Below are 22,647 nucleotides of genomic sequence, written 5' to 3' on the forward strand. Positions count from 1 at the left end.
ATGCTAGGACCCTGCCAAATCCCCTACTCTAAAGCTGCAACTCCACCATAAGAAGAATTAACCGTGGGCATGAAGATGCCCAGGGAAGGGAGATCTCCTCACAGCCTGCTTGAAGCTTAAGTCCAGCAAACTCCAGAGACTTCCAAAAGACCAAAGCAGACATCCCCTTTGAGAGGCAGCAGTTTGTAATGTTAATGAACAAGTAGGGTAAAAATCAGGGTTAAACCCTTTCTTGGTGTTTGCTGGGGCTTTTCTCCTCCCAGAAGCTGTTACAGCACACCATGCAGCATGTCTGGGTATGCGAGAAGCCTATTCCTCAATTTAGCCCTGTCTCAGGCTGCAGCCTATGGGAATTGTGCCTGGCTGGCTCTCAGCTCAGGGACCCTTGCTCTGCCAGGGAAAGTGCTAAGAGTCAGCCAGCCCTCGCTTTGCCAGGGAAAGGGGTTCAGAGGCTAAAACGTGGGAAGGAGTCGGTCTGTATGGCTGGCACCCAATGAAAGGATAAGCAGCACTAGCAGCAACCTGTGCCCAGAAGCTGAGGCACATGAGGACTTTATTCCCATGCAGCTGCGCCATCATGGGATTACAGGGGCATAAGTGAGAAATCCCTTCCCATGGTCAAGAGCTCCTGATTTACTGAGTATAAAGCCCTGAGAAGTACTAGGTCACTCTTACAGAACTTACTAGGGTCCTAGGCAGCCTGCAGGAGCTTCATGTCAGGCTACCAGGCCACCTAGGGGGCTATTCTCCTTGGTTGGGGCATCCCAAGCCCAGGATGAATAGCGTGCAACTGCCCCCAAGTCAAGGGAAGCACTGCGTACACATACCATCACAAAAAGAAAAATCTCACATGGTTCTCCCAGGATAGGAAGCCAGTGACTCACAACGAGCTCATTATTAATAATAAATACCTTCCTTTCAAGCAATAATGAGAGACAGGGTTTCCTGTACACTCCGTTGTAAAGACATCATACAATTAGAATGTGGACATCTGGTTAAAACTAAATGTTAAACTAAAATGTTGCATAAACACACCAGGATACTTCATAAGTTTTGGGAACCTAAGGTTGGGTAAAGCAATAGTCACACCACTGACCTAGTCAGACCTTGTTCCAAAAGATGCCTTACACCATAAGAGTGAAGGGACACAACTGAGAAATGTAAAATCCTTGGCTATAACCATTCAGACAAAAATATTCTTAAGAGCTGGTGGCAAGCAACTGGATTGTTGTCTAGGGGTATGGTCTGTGCTTGGAGTGCAAGATATCTTGAGTTCATATTATGGTCAAATCCTTACAGTGGTGTGTAAAATATTCTTTGTTAACCTTTCCTGGCTCTAAGTGATTTGTGATAAGAGCAATAGCTCCTAACTTAAAAAAAGTAATGTTAAACACTTGAGTAGCAAACAATCATACCCAGATTCCCCAAACAAGGACCCTGTGCATCCAAAGTCACAGGTGTGAGAATGTTTGGGGAAACATTAGAGAAATTAGTAGCTGAGACTGCAGAGAAGCCTGAGTCCTCACTATCAAAGCCAGCAGAGCAATCCTCTGGTGCTGAAGGAAGGACTGTTCTCTATGAGAGGGAAAAATCTGAAGCAGGGAAATCTCTTTCTAAACCAGTAAAATCTTCAGCATGACAAACAAACAAATTAACATTTTAGTTTGGGAGTTTACAATGCCTATAGAAGGCTCGCTTTTTGATCTACTCTCTGCACCTCCACTCCTAAGGAATGGCTGGTAATAGTAACAGCAATTGTCAAGTGTTAAGTTACAGAGCTCTACCCAATCAGGGGCCTGGCCAAAGAAAGAGAGCTACTCCTAACTTGCCAACTGCTAGAAACTATTCAAACCCACCAGTTTAAAAATCAAGACTAGCTTGAGCCTAACAGAAAATTATTCATCCAGAGGTCAAAATAGGCCTAGGTCTAAACAAAATTTTACCACCATGGTAAAGATTTACAAAAATCCAAATTTTCATTGCACTAGTTATTTCTTGGTAGTGGTCATCTACAGGCAATTGTCTCCAGCAACTAGGTTTGCTGGCACTACACATGGGCTTTAACCTCTGGCTGGGATTTCATAAAATCTGTCATGCAGAACAGCTACAATGCAAAATTAGGCATTTCCAAATCATGTCTGAATTTCCATTTATGGACAGATACATTAATTCAATCCAATTTTCATTCTAGATTCTTGCATACAAATGACGGAAGATGCCTTGCAGGGTGGGGAGACAATCTGGAAGACCAGACAACTTGGGTTATGGGTCCTCACAGAAAAGCAGGCTCCAGCTCACACTTTGTGTTGTACAATTTTCCAAAATCTCAGCACATGCATCCTTTTAGTTCAACAGATGATGTGTGAGAACAAAACATAGGAATAACCATATGGGATCAGACTTGTGGCCCATTAGGTCAGTACCTTATCTCTAACAGTTGCCAGTACCAGCTGCCTCAGAGAAAGGTGCAAGCAATAACAGTAATAATGATGATACTGATTATCATCTCCACACCATTCTGGAGCTCTTAGTTGCTTGAGAGTTTCTCAGGGGTGGTTCACAGAGTCCTACAGCTAAGCACTAAAAAAAAAGTAGGAACCAGTCCTCACCATGTTCTTTAAATTGGCACAATGGAGTCCCTATGTAAAGATCATCAGGTGTCAAAATTAATCAAACAGGCCAGATTAGACACACTTGTGACCATAATTCCTCTCTAAGAACCACACTGCTGCTGTTGTGAGGAAAGGGTAATGCTTATAGCTCCAGAAATCTTTCTTTCTATGTCTATTTCTTTCCATAACTCCTGGGGGATACTTCTCCCATCATTTTATTCCAATCTTTAAAACTGCTTTAGAATGTGGGGCATAAATGGGTATTGCTACAGCTTTACCGATACACATCAAGCATCATATATATGCCAGGTGTCTCCTGTGCATCTCATTCTATCCAAAATACCAAGGCCTTCAGACCTCAAAGTTGCTGCAAGCAACATGTTAAAATCTTGTACCAACTGGCATCTGGGAGACCATTCATGAAAGGAATCAAGGCTCCTTCTGTAAGGGCCCTAATGCATTGTGGGAACAGTGTCTGAGCCCACATCTGAGGAACATTTTCCTATTAGGGTGTCATTCCTCTAAGAAAAGAACAGGAGTACTTGTGACACCTGAGAGACTAACAAATTTATTTGAGCATAAGCTTTCATGGGCTACAGCCCACTTCAACAGATGCATGCAGTGGAAAATACAGTAGGAAGATAGATAGATAGATAGATAGATAGATATATATATACACACAGCAGCATAGTCTGTGGTATGTAGATTGTAATGGATTTTTTACCGTCAGTCCTTTTGCTATGCTACTCTGATTCCTCTTAGAGGCATCCTTTCGTAAAGAGATGCCAGGGGGCTGTATCTCAAATAATTCCTCACATTACAAAGCTTTTGCTTTATATGGGGGAAACTCTATTTCTACCTATTACCCTACTCTAATAATTATGTTAAAATTCTGCTTTAGCACCCCGCCCCCTCCACTTTTGTGAATGTCCACTCACTGCTTTCCCATTAGTGGTGAAGGAGGAGAGAAACTACAGCAGAATGAGAAATTCACCTAATAATTTTCTTCCTTTTAGCAGCTTCTCTCCTCATTCAATCTAACCTGGTAGTCTGCTAAATAACTGGAATTTGGTTTGTAACAAATTGAACTTTTTACTCCTCTTTGAAGCCCTACCTATATAATTGCCTAAAGGGTTAGTTAATATAATTTCTAGTTATTGTCTTAATGCTAATAACTGGCTGCTGAAGAGTTTCTACAACTGTGGACGAACTCTTCTGGTGGCCTGCGTGGAAGGGTGGGACTTAATCCTTGTGCCTCCTGCAACAGCAACTTTGACCAGCCTCTGAATTGCACAGTGAGGTGCATTACCCTTTTGTGGTGAATGAAGAGAGCAACTGAAAATTATCAGGTAAGAAATTCTTCGCTGTGAGTGAAGCAAGTTACCCCCTGCATCATGGCAGCAGAGAACTACTTAATATAATGAAATAAATGTTAGAAAACAAATTAATGTCAAACTAGGGACACCCAGGGCACCCTGAGGGCTAAATGCAGCCTCCCTCATCCTGAGCAAGATTGTTGGTGACCTTTAATCAGTATGGGCCTGATCTAACTCCTGTAGAATGCAATTACCAGCATCGAGCTTAATCCATCAAAGAAAATACTGGTATAAACTAAATATGGGCCTCTGCATTTATTTTTATACAAAATGTTTATAAATGTGTATCCTGATACGATGGGGACCTCCGGCTCTTGGCAAGCTGTGAGTGTGGGCCCCACTTTCATAGTTTGGTTACCCTGACAACCTCTCCACAGTTTCCATGGCATTCTTGCATTCACTGCACCAAAGGATGGAGGTTGTACTCTGCAACTCACAGATATCCAAGGTCTACCAAATGCAAGGACATTTGCAAAGGTTTCTGGCCTGTGCACAGCTGCCCAACTATTGGCTTATTATAGCCCCAAGATGTGCGTCCAGCAACATTTGTGGTTGCCAGCTACTCCAGAAAGTCCCTTCAAGGAGTTTAGGGAAGGAAGGGTTCGCTAGTACAGAGGAGGAAGTAGGATAACTTAGTGCTGACTGTCTGCAGCAGCTTAGATCAGCACAGGCAGAGAGCGTGAGTGGGTGAGAATCAAGTGGAGATCTACCGTCTCCTATGCATCTAGCACCCAATGCTTAGAGACGAGAAGAGGGGGAGAGTGTCCTATGGAAACAGCACTTCCCTCATTTGTACTCCAAGATCAGATCCAATGTCACAGGCTCCCTTCACTTTCTGTAAGTGAAGGGATGTACAGGGGTCCTACCTGACAAATAGTATTAAAGCATAATAGAAATAGATACAATGCCATAAAGGTTCTTACGCCCAAGCTGTCACTAGGATAAGGCTTGTTCCTAAGGAGGAAATTAAGAAAACAATCCAGATTTGCAGAGTTCCTGAAAAAGATGAACAGAAACAAAACAAAACCAATAGAAAAGAGCACTTCACGTATTTATTTTGTCTCCTCTTGTCTAACTGTAGCATATGGACAGTCTGAATGGGGAGCCTGAACGATAAAACTGAAACTCAATATTTGTGTGGGAGCCCAAAAGAAATCATCATAAAGGTTAATTTGGAAGCATTTCAACAACTAGCCATAGGGGTTCATTCTTATGCTGTATTTTCTGTCAATGACAACACATTGACCAGGTAATCAAGAAACAAGGGGCTTGATTCTCAGTGACTCTCCCATCTTGCATTGTCCTGCACACTAGTGCAAAGTGAGTGCAAATCATTACCATTCTGATTCAGTAGAATTTTACACCCTCTCTGCACTCACTTGACCTGGTGTAAATGACCAGACAAGGCACAGAGCAAGAGAGGATTTGGGTCCAAGGACTGGGAAATGAACTTGGGTCTTCTGTATGGATTTGTAGAGCATGATACTAGATGAGGCCATTGAATAAGTCTGGTAGGGGAGATTTCTAAGAAGTTTGCTAGCTTGTGATAGAAAACACATACATTTGCGACAAGAATAATTAAAAACTAGCAATTCCACATCACTTCTATCGTCAATTCAGCGTACTTCTTTACTGACAATAACTTACCGTGACACTCCCTTTCAGTTTTGGCTCCTCTTCTATCACTAGTTTGTGTTTTTGGACAGTTTTTGCATGCAGTCTGCCCGTACTTTTTATTATAGGACCCCAATGCACAGAGAATACATGTGGTATCATATCTTGCACTGAATCGACCAGGTGGGCAGGTTACTAGTTAAAAAAATGTACAATAGAGTAAAAATGGATTGTAATAAACATACATATAGATTGTTTTGTTTGAATGATTTTAATTACTGGCCTGTATAAGAGGAAATAATGTTTGTGCTTTGCTAACCAAAGGCTTGATGTGTCTGGCGGAGCTCCGGGCTGATTAACCCGCATGGCTGGGCTCCTCCTGACAACCTCAATACAGGGGTCAGGGCTCACAGCTTGGCACTGGGGTCAGGGTTTGCAGCCACATGCCCTTGTTGGGGCTCACAGCCACATGCCGGGGTCGGGGCTAACAGCCTAGTGCAGGGCTCAGGTCAGGGCTCGCAGCCATGCACCAGGGTCGAGGCTCACAACCGCATACTGGGGCTCACAGTCCAGGGTCGGAGCTCACAACTGCATACCGGGGTCAGGGCTTGCAGCCCAGCACAGGAGTCGGGGTCAGGGCTTGCAGCCAGGCGCAAGGGTCGGGGACAGGGCTTGCAGCCCGGCGCAGGGGTCGGGGCTCGCAGCCGCGAACCAGGTTCAGGGCTTGCAGCTACGCATCCCTGTCGGGGTCGGAGTTCACAGCCTGGTGCAGGGGTCGGGGCTCGCATTCATGCGTCCCTGTCGGGGTCAGAACTTGCAGCCTGGTGCAGGGATCGGGGTCAGGGCTCGCAGCTGCGCATCCCTGTCGGGGTCAGGGCTCATAGCCCTGCAGCTTGACACAGGGGTCAGGGCTCGCAGTCGTGCATCTCAGTCAGGGTTCACAGCCCAGCACAGGGGTCAGGGCTTGCTACTTGCAGCTGCACGCTGGGGTCAGGGCTCGTGACTCCCAACACAACTGGGTTGTGATCCCCAGTTTAAGAACCAATAACTTAAAGGCTTTTCAAAATATGCCCCATTAAAGGTTTCTTTCTAGTTCTGAGCATACGGAGTCTGCTCTGTGTCCCAGTCAGCCTGCCTTAGAATCAAAGTCAAAGCCTCTCCTTTTTCATTTTTTTTCAAAATGAGTTTGGTGCAGGTGGACAATGCCAGATTTATAGTCCCAGGGCTTGTCCACCTGAGGATAAAAAGTGTATTTTCAAAACTCATTAGTTAACACATTTTAAAACCCCAGTGTAGAGATGGCAATCTGTGTTTTAACACATTAGCTGATTCTGTTGTCAGCTAGGCTTTCTATAGGGCTCACCAGGACCAACTAACATGGGCCACACCAAAACTTTCCCTGCCTACGCTAGAGTCTTAAAACATTATAGGTAATGCGGTTACAAAAAAGAAAAAAAAAAACCTTTTATCCAAGGGTGGACAAGGCCCAGAGACTGAAGATCTGTTTATACCACAGCCTTGAACCCTGGTACATGTAAACATACTGCTAATTATTAGGATGTCTTCCATTTGTAGGATGGGAATGACACCGCCATATTTTTCTTAAGGCAAGCAATTAGATATTAATTTCCAAACAAGCCTCAGACACTCACCACAGCATCCTGGACACAGCGTACTGTTGTTTATATTTTTACCAAATCCTGGTTTGCAGTGATCCACTTTCTTACCAGTAAGAGAGCCAGAAATATAATGTATCTGGTGAATGTGATCTGATTCAGTATTTTGGACTTCAAAGAATTGTTTAATCTTAGTGTATGCCTAGAAATAATAATAATAATAAAAAAAGAAGAAATACGTTATTCAGATTCAAATAGGGAGACATCTAGCGTGGCAGCACGAGAGCAAAATGCCTCCTTCCACCTGCACTGGATACTAGCATCATGGGTATTGGAGTGGGAGAAGAAACAGGCTCTGCAGAAGTGCTGAGCCCTGCCTCCTTTGCATAGGTGGGTTGGAGGGGGCAGAATGGGACTAGGACTGGGCAGAGCCATGGCTCTGTACACCTGCAGTCCCAGTGCACCAGCCAGCATATCTCCAGTCACTCAACGGGGAACGTATGGTGTACCAGTTACAGCGTGACACAATTTTGTCCTCCCTTGGAGCAGAAGAGGAACCAGGAGGGAAGATACTTTGGATCAGCACAACACCAAATTGCCTCTTATTCTGGGCTCACGGCAAAGCCATAATTGAATCCAACATTATCACATAGCACACACACAAGGTTTGCACAGTCTTTAAAAAAGTATAAGAGAATCTTAAAGACTATCACAGGAGTAACATCGGACAGCCCAGATGACAAGGCTTCTGAAAAACATGAGGAAATGAGTCATTTCTGAAATAACTGTTCTCCCCCACCTCCCCCCCCCCCCCCCCCAAAAAGGCTTTTGGACTAAGCAGAAGAAAAATTCTTTGAGCTATTGGCAGGCTATTGTCTGTCTTTCCTTCATGGCATCAATCCTATTCTTCCTGCACCCTGGAATTCAATTTCCTAGTATTCTCTCATTTGCAGTGTGCATGTGAAGTCGGAACAGTTATGTCGACCAGCTGTCAGACTCCTGACCCACTGGTCAGCTTAAGGGGAAACGTGGGCAGGGAGGAAGGGGTCGTTACTAGTAGCAGCAGCAGACTGCACATCACATCACACCACACATGCAGTTTTGAAAATCTGTCCAGTCAGTTGAGAAAGAAAAAAAGATGACTAGCAGATCATATCCTCTAACTATACACTTCATGAATGTAATTGTGTCAGTTCCTAGAAGGAAAAAATTAATGGGTACACACAGAATGCTGATTACAGTGCACAAGATCAGGCTGACTCTAACTTTGGTTAATCAGCATACCACATTCTGAAGGAGCTACAGCTGTATCTGACAGTGAATTTCTCCTAGACCAGTGCATGGCCATCCAAGAATTCAACACACAGTACCAAGTGTATATGGACATAATCCTGCACTTGTCGCATACTCAATTGCCCAGTTGTTGAAGTCCTATTTCAGAGATACCATGTCTACTGTATTGCCCAGGAGAGGTGGCCAAGGCTATTCAATACAAGAAATTGATGACTGGTTTCACCTTTACTGGCATGTAGAAAGATGAGAAAAGTATAATGGTGATGCCAAAGCTCCAGAGAAGAACAAATTATGATGCTCAGAAATATAATGGGACAGGAGATGATAAAGAGCAGGATTATTCAGCTAAGGCAGTAGTGAAGCAATCAGTTTATACTGTAAAGGTATATTTTAAAATATATATATATATTAATAGAACACTTGGGAAAGGTGCCAAAATGACACCCCTGGAGACTGAAGGCCTCTGATTATCCAAAAAATGGGCATCAGCAGTGCTTCAAGCTTGTTTCTGAGGCACCAGTTCTAGGGTGAGATGGCAGTTCAATCTCCAGGCCTAACTGATTCTTGGCTTTCCTGTTGATTTTAACAACAGAGGTGCCAATGAATGCCAACTGTGACTTTGGTTGCCACCAAGTATTTTGGTTTGTCAACAAAAAAGTGAGACCAATTTCCCTGCATGTGGGCTGTGTATTTCTCCAGCAATGCAGCACCTAGCAAAATGTTTAGGGGGGTTATTTTTGGATGTGATGTTAGAATGAATCAGTCTATAAAAAAGCACCAAACTATAAAGTGCAATTGTTTCAAACTCTCAAGGAAGTACCTCAGATTCCCTATTAAATGCAATACTATTGCAGTAAGAGTCCTTTTCTATCTATTGTGACTTTTAATAAAACCACAGTGTGAGAAAAATGTGATCAAGAATCAATGCTTAAATATTGCATTTTTTTCTTAATAAAATAGTTGTACCTTTTTGATGTAATTGGTGGAGTTTTCACATTTTGAACTTTTACAGGATTCTGCAAATGCCAATGCAAAAGGAAAAACTGGAAATTAACAGAGAAGGATATTTAATATTTTAATTTGAATATTTTATGTTAATATGTGAGGGATCTAAAAAATTTTGTCTATTTGAAAATTCCGAAAGCTTATAGGGCTGGTAGAAAGTGAGAGTGGGGTGAGGTGTAATTAAAATGTCTGAAAAAAAAGTCTGTTTTTTGTCATTTTTATATGCACTCTAGTTGCTTGGTAATGGTCATCAAGCATGGAATCCAAGAACAGATGCCATAATTAATTTTAACAGATAAGGTAGCTAAAGAGACTATATAAAACACAAGGAGTTACTCTAAGCTGGTAGTTTAGGATGAAAAAAAATAGATTGGTAGAAGAAACCATTATGATTTTGGTCTAAAATTAACTGCCTGCAGGACTGAAAAAAGAATCTCTGCCCCGCCCTCCCACTCCCCCACACACCTACATGATGAAGCATTGCATAAGTGACTCACTGCAAGTACAAATGTTTTCACTTTATTCTGAATCAACATTCCCAATGGCAGGATACCGGACTGACCGCAGTATGGTCTGCTGTAGCACGGAAACTTTTGGAGCAATGTAAATCTATAATTTTGAAATCCCTCATTTAACTTACAGAATGTGAACAGACTGTGACAGCACATCTAAATCCCCTCTCTATTTCATCATGTTGATCTTTTCCCCAGATGAGTGGAACAGTAACCTAATACAGTTGAGTTCAGCCAACATTTCTTATTTAATCTATCCATTCTATGTATTTATAATATGGTCATCACCACTGTATAGCCTCTACGTGCAGACAGATAATCATATCATCAATTGGAAATTGCAGATACGAGCTTTCTTGATCTGTGTCCCAATTGCTTTAACCTGTTTAATGAAGAGTCAATCAAAATCTCTATTTAATTTCAAATTGTTATTTGAATACGCATGAGAGATCTCACACAAAAAATAATGAACAAATTGAAAAACAACAAACCATCCATATCTTGATTGATTCTTTGTTTACATGATGCTTCAAATAATGGCGGGGGGGAGAGTTTTTTTCCCCTCCCTTGTAAAGTAAATACAAATTATTGCAGGTGAGTAATTCAAGTAGAAGTTTTTAATGTTGATATATATTACACTGGAACTAATATTTCCAATATAAAAAAATGTTTTCTGCATCTAGCTTATTTTGGATATCCAGCTTTTGTGGGTTAGGTTTACTTCTTTTTATGCTCAGCAATTTTTTACTTTTTGTACATAACATTTCCAAAAATCAAGATAGATAGCTCCTGTGATCTTAGTTCATGGTGTAAAAGTTGATCCTTATACACTGGAATTAATTATCTAACTCTCTATCTAAATTAATCTAAGGTATTTCTGGAGAATCTATTACCACAGCATCTGGGCTAAACCCCAAACTAGACTCTAGAGACTGAAGTTAAAGTATTTATGACCTGATGGTGTACTTTGAAATCACTGGGGAATCTTGACATTGATTTCAATGGGAGCAGAATCAGAATCAAAAGAACTAACTGTTGAGTTGTGAAAACTGAGGGCAAACGAGATACTTCTCATAGTATATGATCTATAGTTTCTGACATGGGAACACAGATGCAAAAACATATTTTACCACAAATATCATGTATCATTTTTCTTTCTTTGCTATATGTAAATCATGCAACATTCCTCATGTATGTCATTTGCAAGTAACAAAATATTTAATTAATAGAAAAATATATATCTTACCCACAAACTGAAATGTAAGTTTGTGTGTTAGCATCGCCATTGTATCTGTAGCTGCATGGCACTGTGTATTCCACTGCCGGATCTCGCATTGAAGATCACGGATTAAGTTCTCCATATTTTCTAATAGTTGTTTTTCAAATGAAGCAACTGCATTGGTTTCACAGGTTTCTGTTTTGAATTCAGATGACAGATGTATACTTTTCCCTGGCTTATGATATACTATAAAAATGAAAATTCTCTCTCAATTATATAAACTTTCTATTGTATCTCATCTATATATCTCCTTCTAATTAGTTTTATATATATATATATATATATATGTATTAAGATACAAGATTGTCATTGTGCGTGCCACTCTGATGCCCAGAATGTCTGTAGAGTCACTGTCAAACAATAGAAACAGCTACAAACATGGTTGAGAGCACTTTTTATTCAAAATATCACCAAGTTCAATTATCATGGGAATTTGTGCTCCATTAGGATCCAACTGTTAAATTCTCAGCCATTCTGACTTTGAGTTACACCTGTGTGACAGCAAAGCCCTGTATCTCTGCCCTGTCAAGAGACCTAGACGATTGTGATAGCAGAGGAACTCAACCAATCACGTATCAGAGGGGTAGCTTTGTTAGTCTGGATCTGTAAAAGCAGCAAAGAGGCCTGTGGCACCTTGTAGACTAACAGACATATTGGAGCATGAGCTTTAGTGGGTGAATACCCACTTCGTCGGATGCATCAACCAATCAGCCAATCACCATCCTTTCTCTACAGCTAATTTGCATGCAATAATTTCATTGATTGTATGAAAAACTGCACAGAGGGTGGATTGCTTGGCCCAGCTGCCACACCCATAGGACAGCATGGGCTTTCAGCTACCAGTAAATATATAGTGCTTGACACTATAGTATCTAAGCTTTGGTATATATTTTATTGTTATGTATAATTCCTGATAATTTGTTTGATAACAGTCAGAAAGGTATTCAATGGGGAAAAACACCTAGAATTAATGCAATGAAATGTTATTGCTGCAAAAACCAAACACTAAAAAGTCTGGAAATCTTAGAAACTAAGGTTACTCTGGTAATGTAAGGGCAAACAAATTGTATCTATTTTATGGTCTACAATGAGAAGAAAGTAATAATTTAAAGTTGTATATTCAGCAAGTGAATCAGGAATAGAAAGCAGCAAAGAGTCCTGTGGCACCTTATAGACTAACAGATGTATTGGAGCATGAGCTTTCGTGAGTGAATACTCACTTTGTCGGATGCATGTATTGATGCATAAAATTAAATGCTAGAATTTTTTAAGAAGTAATGTGTAAATAGTGAATCAGTCTAAACCAGACCCTAACAGAAACAGCTTTGGCTAGCTCACACATTTGCAGCTGTTCTTTAACTAGGGATATTAGTATTCCTTTTCATCTCAATAGTTATATCAGTAATTCTTTATCTTCAAGATTTTGGTTTTTATTATCCTAGTTTCTCCAAAGACATATCAACACATTTTAGTGACTTTGGGAAGCTTAATATAGTCTGACAATACTTATGCACTAAACTAGATGCACCTCTATAGTTTGACTTATCCTCTCCTTTACTTTGCTTGTAATAAATTAAACAAGAACTGGTATCCAGACTATATGGCATTCATTCATTCTTTACATATTTTTCTTTGTTATACTGTAAACGTATTCCCTTAGAAGATCTGTTGGTAGTCCATGTTTGTCAGCCAAGAGCATTTCACTTTGTCCTTTGGGCATAATGTCCCTGTTCAACAGTTTTATGCAGAATCCAGCTCTCAATTTGCTGATACCCTTGCAACATACTGAAGCTGACTATCTATCTCAGTAATAATATTTAAAGTTGATAGTGTCAGCTTCTTACTGTGTTATCTATTACTAAAGTGAAAGTGTTAAGCACTTTAAGATAAGTAAACCTAAATGGGAATTGCTAAGTGCTCAGCACTTCTGAAAATCAAGACACTTATTTAATAATAACAATGACCTGTTGTCTAACACTTTTCATCCACAGACTTTAAAAGTATTTTACAAAAGGAGGTTATTCCCAGTTTACTAGTGGAGACATTGAAGTATGGAAAGATTAACTGATTTGCCCCAAAATCACACAGGAGATCAGTGGAAGAGCCAGGAATATAATTCATATCTCCTGACTCCTAAATCAGTACCCTAACCAATCAACCTGCCTACCTAAATCAGGATTTAAGAGCTTCAATTTAGCATCCATTTTTAAAACCTTGGATCTTATTTGTGATATCATGATGCTAATCTCAAGGACTATGTATACCCCCTCCATCCAAATACATTTTAAATAATTCCTACAGGGTCTAAACCACAGCTACTATGCCACAGTTATCTTGAAAGGAATATTGTAGTTTACATTCTAGGTATTTTTAACAGCCTTCATCTGGGTGAAAGTAAAATACAGCTCTTGCCCGTGCGGGGCCCACTCCCCCACACACACATGCCCCGGAAGGGGCAGGGCCTCAGGCAGAAGGGGTGAGGCCAAGGCAAAAGTAAGTTACATTTCTTACTGGTACAGTCCAAACGCAAGCAACCCACCTCTCCTACATACTTCATACCTCCCATTGCATGACTTCGATATAGAAAATAAAGCTACTACTACTAGCAGTACTGTCTGTAATAAAACTTTAATATTGGAATAAGCCTGAAAAAGTGAAAACTCATTGTCACATTTTTCTCCTCATCCTCCTCCTCCTCCTCCAGCCAGGCTGCCAACACAGTTACGCTCCGCCTTTCCCAACCCCTCGCACTCAGCAGGGGCTGCAGCAGCTCCCCTCTAGCTTGCAGCAGGGAACAGGGGGACTGGTTGAGGGAGAAGCCTCCCAAGGATGCCTGCATAAGAACAGTTTAAATTTTGCTGCCTGCATAAGAACAGTTTAAATTTAGCTGTTCACTCCACGGGATTAGGGGCCATTTATGACACCCTTGTTAATTACACTCACAGTTGTTGGGGTTGGGAGGTGAGACCAAGGAAGGGGCAGAATAGATAGGAGGAGAGAAACCCAATGTGACAGTAAATTTTCCCTTTTCAAGCTTTTATTAGCTTTGAGTTTAAACTGTTTTTAATGCAGCCAAAAGAGGTGAAAGTAAGCCAGTACTGAATGTTCCACTTATTTGTCAGTGCGCTGCTGCACCATTTTTTACTGGTACTCCATACCAGCCTACTTTCACCTCTGGTCTTATCCTGTGAAGCAGTGAGTGCCTCTTAAGAGGTGCTTAGCACCTTCAGCTCTCAAACTGCAATGGGACTTGAGACACTCAGCATCTCGCACAAGGTGTTCAGCTCAGGTGTTTGTGTTCCCTCAGAGCGGTTGTATTAAATTTCCATTTGAAGGTAGTGCAAGTTTTCCTGCAATTAAATGCAAACATACACAGGGACTGCTTGGAAAAAGGTTTATCCTGGCAGGCTTGTGAGCAAATTATTCTGTATGTTTTCAAATAAATCTGGAATGCAAATGTACAAGTGAGTCATCGATCAAGATAGTTCTGTTCCCTTATATGTCCACCAGATGGCAGTGCAGCATTAATTTAATTACTGCTTGAGGTGCTTTGAATTTGGAAGCAAAGAGATTTTATATTCCAACTTTTTCATTCTGTAGATACACACTAGGAAACACTCAACATCAGCATAATTTAGGATGCAATAATTTAATATGCTAACATATCATTTAAAATACCAATCAATATTATGTACCTCCCTTGCAGTTTTGTCATCTTGGACATGAAACTTCAGATTTCAACCCAGAAGTCCCAGTAGCTCATTACCTCCCTTGACCGATATGTTCCATAATAACAATAAAACAGTCAACACAAAGGGTCAAACTTGGAGGAGAGAGGGAAGAAGTGAGCTTTTACAGAAACTGATCTGAGCTTGTGGAATGCGCTTCTAGAATAAATGAGAATGATCATAGACCTCCTTGCCCTTGGACCAAAAACACAAAAAACACTTCTTTAGCCTTGCTTTCCTACAATAATAGCTAAGAAACACAGAAGGAGGAAGAGAAACTCTCACACCTCTTAAAAAATTATAGAAACCTCCTGTAAGTAAGGAGAAATCTAGTGCACTTATTAGACTCTAAGGGCATCACCATACTTATCTAACCAGTTCAGCTGAATCATGATGAGTTCAGATAGTTCAAATCAAGCAAATTTTGAATACAAATAAAATAATTGTGACTCCATCTTCAACTCTCTCAGAAGTTTCCCTTGAATTCTCTTGCTCTCCATGACACCAGTCTAATATCTTCCAACTTCTGCCCTGTGAACAATCACTCCTCCCATACATTTAATCAAGTCTCTGAGTCACTAACTGTGTCCTTCAGAGGCACCTGGCTCTGGGGATATCAGGAGTCATGGCAGTTACTCTATATCTCAATAGCACTACAGTCCAATCTCACTCTGGTATAAACCTTTTATTCTCCAGCATGTATCATGTACCTCTTCAGCTCCAAAGTGCACAAGATTTGAATGGCTCTGGAGCGTCAGAAGTCAGAAAAAAATTATGCATTATGAGTAGGATGCCCAGACAGCAAATGTGAAAAATCGGGATGGGCGGGGGGGGGAATAGGCAGGGGCGGCTCTAGACATTTCGCCGCCCCAAGCACGGCATCATGCCACAGGGGGCACTCTGCCACTCGCCGGTCCCGCGGCTCCGGTGGACCTCCTGCAGGCGTGCCTGCGGAGGGTCCGCTGGTCCCGCGGCTTTGGTGGAACTGCGGGACCAGTGGACCCTACACAGGCACGCCTGCAGGAGATCCACCGAAGCCGCGGGACCAGCGGACCCTCCGCAGGCATGCCGCCAAAGACACCCTGCCTGCTGCCCTCTCGGCGACTGGCAGAGCGCCCCCCCGTGACATGCCGCCCCAAGCACGCGCTTGGCGTGCTGGGGCCTGGAGCCGCTCCTGGTAATAGGTACCCAAAGCCCAAAATATTGGGACTGTCCCTATAAAATGAGGACATCTGGTCACCCTAATTATGAGGTTCATGCAACCAAGAGGGAGTTTCCAGTGGTGGATTTATTTGTGACAAGTTTGCTTTGCTAATGTTGTAATGTCACTTCACAATTCCTTTTTGTAAGCATTTCCTTTTTAAGGTGTACTAGAAATAATTAAAAGCAGCAGAGAATCCTGTGGCACCTTATAGACTAACAGACGTTTTGGAGCATGAGCTTTCGTGGGTGAATACCCACTTCATCAGATGCACCCACGAAAGCTCACGCTCCAAAACGTCTGTTAGTCTATAAGGTGCCACAGGATTCTCTGCTGCTTCTACAGCATGATGTTACTCATCATGTTCCTCAGGGTCCCAGGAAGGGATTAAGCTCTGTGCAGTGTGGTCTCNTCTCTGCTGCTTTTACAGATCCAGACTAACACGGCTACCCCTCTGATACTAGAAATAATTAGCCACATGTATACCATCTAAGCAGAGAAATAACTATCTCTGTACATAATTTTATGAGTTTTTTTTCCTAAGCATTCTCCGTAAAGGGTACTTGCATACAATTTAAATATTTAGGTACTTCTATGGCATTATGCTTCCAGATTATTTGAATATTCATGTCGTTTAATAACAAATCTGAAATGAATGTTGAAAAAAAACAGCATTTGAGTAAAAGTATTTCAGAAACAAAAGCAATAAAGCTTCACTTACCATAGACCATGAAACGGATTTCTGTTGTCACATATTTATTGTTATGTACATAGATGACATTGCAGATGTAACTTCCGGAGTCACTTCCACGAATATTATAAATTTCCAGGCTACCATCATCAGTTAAAACAAACCTTTGTGATTCTAGAAATAAAAATTTACAATAAAATATTTTAAAATTAATAATGATATAAAGTAACTAATGGTGTTAGCATAGTTGATGCCTCCTTTATGGTTGGATTCTTCCATAAATCCATACTACTGTTCTTTTCATCAGCCACCTCTAATATACATAAGAAAGCAAAACAGTTATGCTTGCTCCATGGGTTCCAGTGCATCACACTGATGATTTGTGAAAATGGTCCAATCCCCACAGTCCATTTTTCTCAAAACATAAATGACGTTAATAAATATCTAATGAGGAAAGGCTAAGCTGATTGTGGGATATGTGAAAAAATTATTGGAGAACTGTAAATATGATAGCTTTTTTCTTTACATTGGGGTCTACTACACGGATTCCACTATTTAGTGAATACTAATCAATAAAATAATGAAAGTAAGGTATTATGTTAGATACAAAATAATAAATAATTATTAATATTCAGTGTTTAGGCTCAGGATATGTCTATACAGCAGTCATGGGGTATAGTCACAGCTTGGGTAGACATACCCAAGCTAGTTTCAGTTTAGCTATCTTGTGTACTGGAGCAGTGAAACTGAGGCAGCGCACGCTCCAACACGGCTGAGCCCTGTTGGGTGAACCCAGGGTTTCAGCCAGGCTTCTGCAGCCCTCACTGAAAGGCATGCTGCTAGTTAGATTAAAGCTACGTATGTGTGTCTACTTGAGCTGCAATCGCTCCCTGTGATTGCAACATAGACATATCCTTAGGGAGACTTCCACGTACTTCAGTGGGTTTTGGATCAGGCCCTATTTCACTTTTCATCTGTAGATCTCAAAGTGCCTTACACAGAGGATATTATTCCCACTTTACCATGAATAGAAATTGAGGCACTTACACAGGAAGTGACTTATCCAAAGACACACAGCAAGTCAGTGTTAGAGCAGGGCATATAATCCAGATCTCCTGACTCTCAGTCCACTGCTCCTCCACTGGACTTCAGACCACATGGCAAAACTTACTGGCTAAGTAAACTCTTAACAGAAGAACTCTGAAGTCTCACAAGTCTAGTATAGCTTCAAGTATTGCAAAGGTTATTTAACACATTAAGAAGTTTTAGCTAGTAGAGATCAAAAAGAAAATGAAAAAGCACTTTGAAGGGTTTTTTTCAGACCTTTCCTTCACACAGGGATTTTTCATGGGGAAGTGATAAGTACTCAAGGCCTTATTATACCTGAGGAATATATTGAACTTTTTTTAAAACTCCCATTGAAATTAATGAAAGCGTTTATTTGGATAGGTGGTTATATGACCCTAATTTTATATACTGATCATAATTACAAATTACAATTATCCTTCCATTCAGCATGAATAATAATCTTCCTTAGATTTTTTTTTAAGATTGCACATATGAACATCAAATGCTACAAACAGCAGAAATACTAAATCAAAATTGTCATTCCAATATACTCCTAGATGCAAACTCTGTACAGGTGTCTCTAGGCTTTATTGAAATAGATCATACATACACTGCTGTTCACTTATTGGGATCTGGGTGAAAAGCAAGCCTGAAGCTCCCAATATTGATGTCTTCTTATATTTGAAAATATATATATAGTTCATCAAAACAGTAAGCCATGTCAGGATAGATGGGGAAGAGGTTTTGGGAGCTCAATAGAAAAAATAAAGCCTTCCTTTTTATCTCCTCACATCATCTCTTCATCATCTCATTTTGGTCCCTATTTGGCTGCTCTCTTTTTTCCTTTCTTTTCCCATTTTTCCTTTTACCATCGGATTTCTCTCTGTTCTTTTCTTCTTTGCTCTCTTTTTCTTTTTTTGCACTGTTTCTAGTACTTCCTCTTTCATATTTTATGTCTTTCTCCCACATTTAGAACACCTTTTCTCCTTTACTTCTTCCCTCCAAATCAGACCGACATTCTAGACAGTTCTGTAAGAACACCTATATACAGAGCACTGCAAACACAAATACACTATTTACAAACAGTCAACTTCCTTCTATGTCAAGTTGTCTAAACTTTACTCCTGGTGGAATTCTGCACTACTGCTTGCATGCATAATTAATGAGATGTGCATATTTTTAATTTGTTGTGCAGAAAGAAGCTCTGCTGAAATGTTGCTGCAGTTCTGCCTTTTCCCCACCAGATGGCCCTGTGGCACGAGAACAAAGCAGCAGCTCCAGGCAGGTAGGAAAGAGAAAGAGCCTGCCTTCTTTGCAGTACCTGTCAGGCCAGGTCAGGAGACAGGGCTATGGGAAGACAGACAATGTGGCGTGCTGTGGGGGTCAGACAGGGGCTCATAAGGATAGTGGGGGAGGCCAGACTGGGGCAGGGCTGAATGGGAGTGGAGGCTCAGGGCCATGGAAGGAGGGAGGTGCAGGACCACATGATGATTGGGGAAAGGCTACAGAGCTACATAGAGACAGAGCAGGAGGGTGGGGGCACATAGACACATAGGGACGGGGAGGGGGTGCAGGGCCACATGGCGATGGGGGGAGCAGGTGTCTGAATGGGAGTCGGGGGACACATGTGGACAAGGGGGGCAAGGACACATGGGGTTCCAGGAACACATAAGGACAGGGGTAGAAGTGCCTGACTGAATAGGAGAGGCTAGGGGTCAGCCAGGGTCTGCATGGGGGAAGCTCTGTAACAATCCCTCCCCGCCTCCCAAAAAAGCCCGTTCCATACTTTTCCCATCCACACCAAACAACCCTCCAAGTTCCCAGAAATTTATTTCCCTCTCTCTTAGCTCCTCCATTACCCCAGACTTCCCCAAGCCTTTGCACTGCTTCTGAGGGGTGCATGAAATATGGTTTTGTCTTGTCGTTTAAATTAATTATTACTCAGAGTTCTGTACTAATATGCCTACTAAGGAAACTATTTGCCAAAAGCATTTCCTGAATTTTTTTTGTTGTCTGTATTGTTACAGACATATTTGCTGACATGTATTTTGAAATAAATGACCAAATATAATTGAAACTGGTGTGATTAAATTGTGTTTTGACAAATAAAATCTGCCAAATTTTGCAGAATTTTAAAATATTGTGCACTAATTTTTTTTTATTTTTTGGCACAGAATTCCCCCAGGAGTAAACCATGGAGCCTAACTGCAATGGGAAGATGACCAGAATCATATGGTTTTAAGCAGTTTCTCTTTTCAGCTAGTTATGTACCCATAACTTTAGAGGGCTATTTTGTCTGCATTGCTGGTAGCAGCTCAAACTGTACAATCTTAAATAGATATGGATCCACGTTTGCCCCCATAGATGAATATTTCCTTAAAATAGAACTTTTTTTTCTTTTTATACCACTAATTTCAGCTTTACAATTTTACCAAATATACCCTTCAAACTGTTTATATTGTTCTGTACTTGTATTACTCCTGATTGGTTATTTTTCCTCAGAATCCATTTATGATTCCTATCAAATGCAATACATTTATCCAAACTACTCTTGTTTGCATATTCTATTACAGTTCAGCTCAGTGCAAAAGTAAAATTAGAAGGTGTAAATTGGCTGCAAATATTAAAAATATAATTACCTTTGGTTATCAATCCTATGGGACCAATCCACTGATATTTTGGATCAATGATTCTCTGCTTTAACAGCTTTTGAGTCAAACACTTAAGAATTAAATCTTTGGAATTAATGAGAACATACACTGGAACTAAAACAGAAAAAAAAAAAGTTAGAATATAATTAGACACAAGAGTAGACAGAATGACATCAAAATTCATATATACAAGGATTGGCCCTGTGGCCGAGTGGCAAAGGAATCACTACTTCATAAAGGCTCTGACTGTGAAATACTGACCCCACTGAAGACAATGCCAAAATTCCCATTCTTGTTTTGTGTAGGCACAAAAAGAGTTTTGATTTCTAATGCTGTCCATCCAGCCTATTTGAGAGAGGTGAATTTAGGACTAGAATTATCACCCAGTGTTAGGGAATAAGCAATGTGAGGGGAAGAGATCAAAACAAAACCACCACAGATTAACAATTTCTATGAAGTGTTGGAACTCTGATTAGTATAAATGAATAATTAGGTTTCTCATAGTATTATTCGCTTACCAGTTGATCCTTCTATTCCAAGTATTTGATCAGAAATTTGTGAAGCATCTGGAATAGATGCGATTCCACCAGTTTCATAAAAGGCCACTGAGTCATGAATTCTATCTATATTTTCTCGCTTCAAGCGTGCAGCTCCTTTCTTTATAAGATGAGTCTTATCCAAAAAGCAAGGACTTCCAGCTAGATCAATAGAAAGAAAAAAAACAGTTTTACAAAACAAATAATAATGTAAACAATTACAAATAAAGTAAAGGCAGTTGTGCTCTAAAATACTCAGGGATCTGTAACACTGAAATAGAATAATTTTGCATTTGTACTCTACTGTATGTTAGATAAGATGAAGTTTCATGTTTTTACATTTTTAATTGCTTTCTAGTACTCTGAAACAAAAATTTAGTCCACCTTAGAGCTTGACGCCAGGAGGTAAGCTAGCAGCATTAGAAAATGGATATGTCACTTACTCTTTGTAGAGTTAAAATAAGAAGTGAAACTATGGTAGTAAATGTTATTGGGTTGTACATAAAAGTATGAAAAGTTGCCCATCTCTGATCAGAATATGTATGTGAATGAAGTATGTGATAACTTTGGTTCTTTAGGTACAAGAGACTGAACAAAAGGGACTCTCTGGGCCAAATTTCAAAAGGGAGCTTTTAAAAATGTTTCCTCTGCTTAAGTTAATTTTTTTAGAAAAATAATTATAGAAAATGCATTATTAGAGAAAAATGCAAATAGAAAGAGTTAGAATGTAAAATATGGAGATTAAATTCAATCATTTATATGTGTGCAATCCAGGGATTGCTATCCTACATTTAGTGCAAATACATCCTCAGCTCTGGAGTCACGGCTAACTGAACAGAATTGTTTACTAGAGAAGCAATATATACCCTTCTTAAGTCTTATACCCTATAATGGCACTAGAGTTCAATTCTGCCAATGAACAACACTCTTTTATTTAGCTAGTGCTAATCCTTGCTAAAACCATAGTAGAACTATTATATGGTCTCAGTAAAAATCCATTCAGCCTTACTTCTTATTTGTATTAAAAGCTCAATCTACGACACTGGTACAATTGAAAAATCTATTACTATGAATTAATTCTTCTACATTACTTTGACTATGTAGTATAGTGGCCCTTTAAAAAGTTTACCAGTTTTCTTAGATAATTAACAAAAAACATTCAGTATTCAAGATATTTCTTAGAATAAGTATTCAGAAGAAAAAGGGAATACTGCAGATACTGAGATAACCTAGATAGATAATGACAGTTACCCTACTCCTTAAGGATCAGCATTGTGAGCTCAGGCCTTTGCAAAGACAAAGCCATGCTGTGAAGGAGGAGGAGGAGGCACTCTCCTGAAGAGGCAATGCTTGGAGGCATTAGACCTGTGTAAATTACAGTGGACTCATTTCTTGACTGTGTCAAACGTATTCCTGGTGTCATTGCACCAGGATGTGGGGAGACAAAGGTGGCTCTAAGCTACTT

General features: G+C 40.5%; 1 protein-coding gene and 1 long non-coding RNA gene across 2 annotated transcripts in view; both read right to left on the reverse strand.

Moving 5' to 3' along the window:
- The window catches only part of LOC142046342 (uncharacterized), a 934,987-nt gene that overhangs the window by 747,110 nt on the left and 165,230 nt on the right, over nucleotides 1-22,647 (reverse strand). The gene's annotated exons all lie outside the window — the stretch shown is intronic.
- The window catches only part of LOC116828723 (zona pellucida-binding protein 2-like), a 35,565-nt gene that overhangs the window by 1,450 nt on the left and 11,468 nt on the right, over nucleotides 1-22,647 (reverse strand). Inside the window, exons 2-9 of the mRNA XM_032787133.2 lie at nucleotides 21,165-21,344; nucleotides 20,635-20,760; nucleotides 16,958-17,101; nucleotides 11,275-11,493; nucleotides 9,478-9,554; nucleotides 7,255-7,420; nucleotides 5,636-5,797; nucleotides 4,912-4,984 (exon numbers count right to left, since the gene is read on the reverse strand). Of these exons, the coding sequence (XP_032643024.1) occupies nucleotides 4,912-4,984; nucleotides 5,636-5,797; nucleotides 7,255-7,420; nucleotides 9,478-9,554; nucleotides 11,275-11,493; nucleotides 16,958-16,967 (707 nt within the window). The 5' untranslated portion in view covers nucleotides 16,968-17,101; nucleotides 20,635-20,760; nucleotides 21,165-21,344. The remainder of the gene's footprint in view (nucleotides 1-4,911; nucleotides 4,985-5,635; nucleotides 5,798-7,254; nucleotides 7,421-9,477; nucleotides 9,555-11,274; nucleotides 11,494-16,957; nucleotides 17,102-20,634; nucleotides 20,761-21,164; nucleotides 21,345-22,647) is intronic.

Source organism: Chelonoidis abingdonii, chromosome 2, assembly GCF_003597395.2.
Source record: "Chelonoidis abingdonii isolate Lonesome George chromosome 2, CheloAbing_2.0, whole genome shotgun sequence".
NCBI classification, from domain to species: Eukaryota; Metazoa; Chordata; order Testudines; family Testudinidae; genus Chelonoidis; species Chelonoidis abingdonii.